This window comes from Crocuta crocuta, unplaced genomic scaffold, assembly GCF_008692635.1.
Source record: "Crocuta crocuta isolate KB4526 unplaced genomic scaffold, BGI_CrCroc_1.0 scaffold424, whole genome shotgun sequence".
Lineage (NCBI taxonomy): Eukaryota > Metazoa > Chordata > Mammalia > Carnivora > Hyaenidae > Crocuta > Crocuta crocuta.
The window spans coordinates 576,813-585,160 of NW_027530977.1; the positions used below are offsets into that span (position 1 = coordinate 576,813).

At 36.5% G+C, this 8,348-nt stretch overlaps 1 protein-coding gene across 1 annotated transcript in view; it reads left to right on the forward strand.

Annotated features, from left to right (window-relative positions):
* The window catches only part of PCLO (piccolo presynaptic cytomatrix protein), a 420,227-nt gene that overhangs the window by 25,866 nt on the left and 386,013 nt on the right, over positions 1 to 8,348 (forward strand). Inside the window, exon 3 of the mRNA XM_077770160.1 lies at positions 8,150 to 8,344. Within this exon, the coding sequence (XP_077626286.1) occupies positions 8,150 to 8,344 (195 nt within the window). The remainder of the gene's footprint in view (positions 1 to 8,149; positions 8,345 to 8,348) is intronic.

Consider the following 8,348-nt stretch of genomic DNA (forward strand, 5'->3'; position numbering starts at 1 on the left):
GTTGTCTTCTTAGTGGCCTCTCTTTTTCTCCCTGATTCCTGCATTTCAGTGTCCTATGGCTTCAGGCTTTTGCTGTTTGAGAGATGGGGGGGCGGGCGCGAGTGAAATGTACAGAGCTCCCTACTTCTCCGCCATCTTGCCTCCTCTTCCTTAAAGACATTCTTGAAAATGGGCATATGTACAACTATATAAAATTTGAATAAATAAAAGTTATAAGTGGCCCCATTCACAGAAAGCTAAAAGAGACTAAAATCCTTATGAAATTTTGTTTTTTTACAAAAGATTTAATATACGTTAAGCATTTAGTATATTTTTTAAATAAGTATTTTTTTCCCTTTCCAACTCAGTGTACAAACGATTACCTTAATTCTAGTGAGCATATGACTGAATTAAAGATTTGTAGCTTTCTGGGTGCCTAGGTGGCACAGTCCGTTAAGTGCCTGACTCTTGATCTTAGCTCAGGTCACGATCTCACAGTTTATTAGTTCAGCTGCGTATCAGACTCTGTGCTGATGGTGCTGAGCTTGCTTGGGATTCTGTCTCCCTTTCTCTCTGCTCCTCCCCACCTTGTGTGTGCATTCTCACGTCTGCACCTTCTCTTTAAAAATAAATAAATTAAAAAAAAAGATACATAGCTTTCAGCATACATAATGAGTTCACAAAGTTTATGTGACCTTTGGTTCTTTTCACTAATGGAATTTACTTCTTCGTTTTTAAATGAAATAAGAGGACAATTCAATAAGCTCTTTGCAGACACAGCCTAATTGGAACTCTTGGATCACTGGCTACAAAATTGTGTGATAGCTCAGGGTGTGTGTTAATCATTCAAGTTAGAAAGCTGGGATTTGCCGTATGGGAAGCCATTCCGGAATGTTAATGCATAGTGTATGTAAGTTTAGTTTTCTGATTTGGGATTCTCATCTTTGTGTGACTGTAATAGAGTACAAATATATTTTCATGTCTGTGTAGCATAATTAATTTTTAAATTTTGCTTTGTCAAAAGTGATTTTCTTGTTTTGGCCTACACTGACAAACATTAAACTATGCTTTCTTCTTTAATGTTTATTTATTTTTGAGAGAAAGAAAGAGAGAGAGAGAGAGGAAGCATGAGTGGGGCAGGGCAGAGAGGAGACAGGGGATCTAAAGCTGCCTTTGCATTGACAGCAGAGAGCCCCAGGTGGGGTTTAATGATGACTTAAGAAGGAGAATTTTATGTTTAGTGTACATTTCATGAGGTTTGTTAATGGTTTCTGAATTATGCAGCAGAAGAGAGAAAGTATCCTTCCAACTTCTGGATGGATCGTTTTAAACTAAACTGTTAACCAGAGTTGCTAAGCATGTCATCACATTTCTGAGGAACACTAGTGTCCTGTTTTTTGCCAAAATAAATTGCACATTAATATGCAGAGCTAAAGATGTCCGCTCCAGTGAGCCATCTGTAGCCAAATTGCTCTCCGTGAGGAACTGCTTCTGTGGAGGAGGTCGTGTGGCTTGGGCAGTCCTTGAATAGCAGAAAACATACTGTTTTCAAGTGATAGCTTAGTTTCCTCTTTATAATAGGATGCATTATGTTATTATATAACGTTTGTTATGTAATTATGTTTTCTCTGGCCTTCAGAATAATGTAAATAATGTAATATAAAATATAAATAACATATTCAGTAAATACTTGAAGATAATTTAATGAAAAAGAGGAAGCACTTCAGAATAATTAAATTATGAGAAGCAGTTGCTCCATTTGAGTCCATGTGACAGGAGGAGAAAAGAAGGAATAATTGGAAACAAATTTTAAACTGAAAAATTAAAAAAATATGAATCTAAGTGCTATGGTTCAAACTATAGTAGTGAGAGTTGAGAAGGGAAGAACCTTGGAATATTAAGTGGTGAAGGAGGAAGTTCAGTGTGGACCCTAAAGATGGGTAGCATTCAGATAAGTGGAAGAGGAGTACACATTAGGCTGTGCGTCATGACCAACATAAGACAGAGAGAGGATACTGCTGTGACAGAGTAAATGGCACACGTAGGTGTCCTGGTTTGCAGAAGAGTTGAGTTGTTATGCTTGCAGAAGTAAGACCCCAACAAGTTTTATTGTATAGGGACAGAATGAAAGCATGATTGAAGCAAATTTGTTCAGCAGCTCATGTGAATGGTATGTACACCAGCAAATATAAATTCCCAACATTGTGTTCTTCTTTTGATGTTCCATTATTTCAAGTGGTATGCTATGTTGAGCAGAGATTGCATTGTAAATCTTACGTACATTTTGTGTGTCAAAGTTGCAGTTTGGAGTGCAGTGAAGAGTGGATGTTAGTCATTAGGCCTTCTGGACTATTTTTTTTTTTTTTTGAGAAATTTGTAGCTAAATAGATTAATAACAGTTCTGAGCAAGAGCATACTTTAACTCTAGTACCCCAGCATTTGTCAACTCACCTTGATGCTTAGATGTATTAATTATTTTTAAATTATTACTGAAGACACACTCTTAAAAATCAGAATGTAAGTTTTTAGTAATCAATAGTAATCAAAAGTTTTGTTAACTCTTTTTTGAAAGTGGCAACAATAATTGAAACTTTCTATATGCAGTTTACAAGCTTAAGTGATACATCTTGAAACATTTAAATAATACATTTATGATTATTCATCAAAGTCCTTAGATAATGGAGTTGTATTACTACATTTCACAGCTCTGATAAACAATAAAGGTTCAACAAAGTAGAACCCAGGGGATTGGGTTAAACAGGGAGGTGTGTTATATTAATTATGCAGGACTACATTAGAATACACAGTGACCTCAGAATGAGCAGAAATCTTGGCTAACCAGTCTCTTATCCCATTTATGCAGCCTATTAAATTATAAGAGTGAATGAACAACTTTATGCCTTTCTTTTGTTCCTTTCCAAAGAGCTAATTGAATTAGAGTAGCTCATTAAACAGTTGCGTCTCCAGACCTTGAGTTTAGTGTGTGTACTTTCTGTAAGTAAATGTATGAGCAGGGAGAGCCAAAGATGACTATTTTCCTTTTGTTATGCAAACTTTAGAATTGCAGATAGGTGAGGAATGACATTTTTAAAAAAATAAAATTGGATTCTTTCATTTTAATTTTTATTTATTGAAGATAAGAATTCTTCTTGGACATATTGATATAGTTGTAGGTTTCCTTGGTATTGTCTCACATTTTTCCCATCATTTATCAGATAGATGTGGATGATTATAGTGTAATTTAGTGAATAGGTGTAGGTTGTGGCAAGGGACATGGAAACTCATTTATGAAATATCGGTGGAAGATTTCTTCTGTGAATCAGCCTTGGCCTTGGATATTGTCTGACTTCTGTGGCATGAGGAAGAAATGATAAGGACTGAAATGTTCTAAGATCCTTGCTCATGGCTACAGTGGACTGAAGACCCAGTGACGCAGAGATAGGAGAACGAGCTGTGTCATAGGTATGGGTACCAAGTGGAAATGGCAACGAGTGTTTGAGGCAATGATGGGAATAGATTCGGGTTCATTTTTGCTCAGACTTAGAGATAAATGTTTAATTTTAGAAATGAAGTGAGGCAGTAATTGCCTCTGGGCAGGGAAAATATGTATGGTTAGCAGGTAGGGTGATTATGAAGGACGCTTTCAGTTTGAAGCAAAATGGGATTGTCCACGGCCAGAGGTATCGAGCAGGATTTTGGGGAGAAAGGCATGTAACTAGAAAATGAAGGCCAAAGCCTGTCATACACACTGCATGAACAGTGGGAATTAGCAGAGTAAGCACAGGGAAGCTGTAGCTGGAAGAGCAGACGTTTTCAGTTGATTTATTTCACTCAAACCAGCTGAGAAACGGTGGACATCTATCATGCTTAAAGTGTTAGTTAGACTGCAGGGGGTCTATAGAAAGACTCCTAGATAGAAAGTTCTTACCATTCTTTGCTTACCATCTTTTGAGGAGATACAGAGCCAGAAATAGAAGGATGATATAAGTGCTAGTATAATAATTATACTAAGGAAATTAGATATTTTGAATTTTTTGCAGAAGATTAACTTTATTTCACAGTTCTGGGAGAGGCATTGAGGTGTGAGGGGAAGTAGTTAGACTCACCCCCTTCTGCGGTTGTTTGTTTTGCATGAGTTATGTTTTTGTGAGGGTGTAACGTATCTGAGCAATGACTAAGGCCAAGTGGGGTACAGTGGCTTTGGAAGTACACCAAGATGAATGGGAAATTACCTTTCATAATCAGCATAGACACCTTTGAATACTGGAGAGTGCAGTGCAAATACTACAGGATTTATAATGCCAAGGACTGAGAGGGCAGAGGCACTGTTGTTACTCGTTATTCTCCCTGTGTGCATTGTGAAAGACACGGCCCACAGAACAGTGGAAGGTGGTTTGTGATGCTGGAGACGGGGGGGCGGGTTGTGGACTTTTTCATCTTCTCAGTGTATGGGAAGTTTGTTTTTGTTCTTCTGTCAAGCAGGGAATTGGAAATGCTAGTGTTTCCAGGACTAGATTAAGAGCTGAGGTAAAAATCATTTTTGTTTTCAATGGATTTGGCCAGTAGAATTAAATATAAAGGAGGCTCTTTCTAAAAAATCCTAAGAGGATAAAGAGCTTTTCATATTGTGATTGCTACAGTGATTTTAACCTGTATTCTAGTGGTGAAGAGGAACATGGAGGCATCAAAATGTTTTTTATGTGTTGCTTATCAGAGTGAAGAAAATGTGGTCATTAAAAGAATAAAAGGTGGGACTGTGGAATCTCTCAAAAAAAGGGTTTATTAAGAGGAAATGAGAAGAGGCGGTACCTTGGGCTTTCTACCTTTCTTCCTGACTCTTCTTTGTGTCCTTATGTGGCAACAAGAGTCATATACATTTATAAACTACAAGGGGACGTTTGATTTTGGAATAAGGGCAATATAGAATTATTTCCCAGTATTAATGTAAATTATACATTTGATACGCTATGGTAGTGTTCTAATTTTGCAGTGGTTCAAGGTGGAATGAGAGCCTACTGGCTAGCTATGTGTGACGCTCCAACGTTCACACTGCCGACAGACTGAGTATTTTGTTGATAAAACCAAATGAATCCGAGGAAATGTTCAAGGGGGAAAGTGGAAGGAAACTAGGAAGTTTCCTAGCAGGAAGAAAGAAAAAAAAAAAGGAGTCATTACAGTATCATCAGATACTTATTATATGCCTATAATAACCCTGAAGTTATATTACATGTTAACTTGTTTCTTATCTGTTTTCTTCTTTAATGCAGCGCCCAGGAGAATAGAGATTTTTGACTCTTTTATTCAGTGCTATGTGCCAAGTAGAAGTTACTAAATAAATACTTGAATAAAGAAATGAATAGGTGGGGTTGCCTGGCTGGCTCAGTTGGTAGAGCATGAGACTCAATTTCAGAGTTATGAGTTTACGTCCCATGTTGGCTGTAGAGCTTACTTAAAAAAAAAAAAATTAAAAAGGAATAGATGACTGAATTTCACATCTACTTTGGCCATAACACTTGTCAAAAAGAATAAGAGCAATTAACTACAATGCAAGTCACAAACCCTAGGAGTTTGTGATTTAATGAGGTTAATGTGGATGTACATCTTATAATGTTTTGTAGAAAAAAAACAATGAGAGAGAATAGGTAAAAAATTATGCTTTTAATTATATTTCCTTTTACCTTGTTTGTATGATTATGAGGTGCTATGGTATCATATAAGGTTGTGGAAAAAGACAAATGAGAGAAAATAAAGAGTAGAACAGCACCAGTGTTGTTGAGAGTGGGGGAGACGGTTAGGTAGGTAGATGCATATTTGTGGAGGAATTTCTGTCCATCAAGAAGGGGGTAAAGCAGAGTGAAAGTTTCCTTACCTTCTAGCTCACCTTTTAAGTAGCAAATGCTTCTCTTTTGGGATTCAAATATTTATATATATGAAAAGTTATTGTGTGAAATGCTTCAAACATACAGAAACATAAAGAAAATAATATAAAAGTACGTAGACATTCAACCCCTATATTGAAAACAAATGTAATGAACACCCAACTACTTTCCATCCATTTTTAACAAATATTTTAATTTTACTTTCTGAATAAACTTTTAAACAGAAATAACATGTTAGAGCTGAGAGTCTCTTTCAACCTTTTCTAAACAAAAGTTTGCTTTCCATGAGATTGCAAAGTAAGTCCTCTTATACTGGTGAATGAGTTTAAATAATTTCGGTGTGCTTTTTACTTTAAAGCCATTTTAATAATTAAAACATTCAGTAAAGTTTTTTTTTTTTTTCCTAATTAAAAAGCTTAAGAGGGGTGGCTGGGTGGCTCAGTTGATTAAGCGCCCAACTTCGGCTCAGGTCATGATCTCAGGGCTCATGAGTTCAAGCTCCATGTTGGTCTTTGTGCTGACAGCTCTCAGCCTGGAGCCTGCTTCAGATTCTGTGTTTCCTTCTCTCTGCCTCTCTCCCACTCATGCTCTGTCTCTCTTTCTCTCAAAAATAAATAAGCATTAAAAATTTTTTTAAATGTTTAACAGTATGAACTGTCAAGTGATAAAGAAGTTTTTAAGAGTTTGGGAAAAGTTAGTCCCATTTGTTTTCAAAAGGAAGTTCTTTGCAAGAAAAGAGCATATATATATATATATATATATAAAAAATACATATATATATATATGTATTTTTTTTTNTATTGGTGCTCCATATAATTAGTTTTCGACCATGTAGAATTCTGTACAAAGAACGTCAGTGCTAAATTGGTAACACTGGTTACTTTGGGTGGAGAAGATTTCATCACATAGAATTTGACATTCTAAATTACTTTGGAAGTATTTAAAATTTTGTATTATAAACATAAATTACTTTGGAATTTAAAAAAATGTAAAGGGACACCTGGGTGTCTCAGTCAGTTAGGTGTCCGACTCTTGATTATGGCTCAGATACCAGGGCCATGGGATCGAGCCCCACATTGCGCTTTGCAGTGCACATGGAGCCCGCTTAAGATTCTCTCTCTCCCTCTGCCCCTCCCTCCCACTAGTGCACTTCTCTGCTTCTTAAAAAAGAGAGGTAAATGTTAAACATAAGTAGTTTTAAATTATATTCTGAAATAAGTATCAAATTCACCATCTCCTTTTCATAATTGATGTGACATGAAATGAACAGATGCATTTACTCCTAAAACTGTGTGTGTGTGTGTATGACGTATATCTCACATCTATATGTATCTCACCAGTTAAATCAGTATATTGCTTACTTATATTGTAGTATATACATAAAATTTTAAAGGAAAAATATTTCCTCTGTAAAATAATGCTATTATTTATGATAATTTGAAGGGATGCCATTATTTTTTTCCTTATTTTTGTAACGATGAATGTTCTCTTTCTAACCCAGTGTGGTTAATAATTTTTGTTTTCACACATTTGATTATGTTGCCTTGGAGGGGAAAGTAATGCTCTGCTAATTTAAGAAATTAGCAATGTGTTAATAATTTGACAAGAGTACTCTGGGTTGTATAACTAAAAACTGTTCATGAACCACCAGTAGAGAAAATATCTCATGTAACTGATGTGTGAAATCTGTTATAAGTGGTCTTTTTATGATACAGTGTTTTCTATTTCTAGTGGTAAAAATGCTCTCAGTAAATCAAAGGCAAAGAACAACAAAATTAATATTGGAAAAAAATTCAACTTTATGTTCATGTTTACTTTTTATTTTCCGTAAAATATACAGTGGTTAAGTCTTTGGGGTTCGTTAATCATATTTCAGTGTAGTATTTTATTTTATTTTTTATTTAAAAAATCTTTTTAATGTTTATTTACCTTTAAGAGAGAGAGAGAGAGACAGAGTGCAGACAGGGGAGGGGCAGAGAGAAAGGGAGACACAGAATCCGAAGCAGGGTCCAGACTCGGAGCTGTCAGTACAGAGCCCTGTGCAGGGCTCGAACTTACCAACCCTGAGATCATGCCCTGAGCCGAGATTGGATGCTTAACCGACTAAGCCACCCAGGCGCCCCCAAATTTTAATATTTTACTATACATTAAGTGAAATAATTTGATTATATTTTATGTTTCAAATGATGAGCGACATAACGTCAAGTGGTACCATGCATTTAAAAAAAATTTTTTTTGTGTGTTTTTACATTGTTACTGTTTCACTGACCATTGTCTCATTTTACTTCTAGGTAAAAGAGTGGCTCTGTTTAAACTGTCAGATGAAAAGAGCGCTGGGAGGCGATCTGGCTCCAGTGCCGTCATCACCGCAGCCCAAACCGAAGGCGGCGCCCGTTAGCCCGGCAGCGGCAGTGAGCAGACCATCCGCGCAGCCGCCCCACGCTTCTCCGAAGAGGGATGCCGTTCCCAAACAGGAGGCCTCCTCAGCAC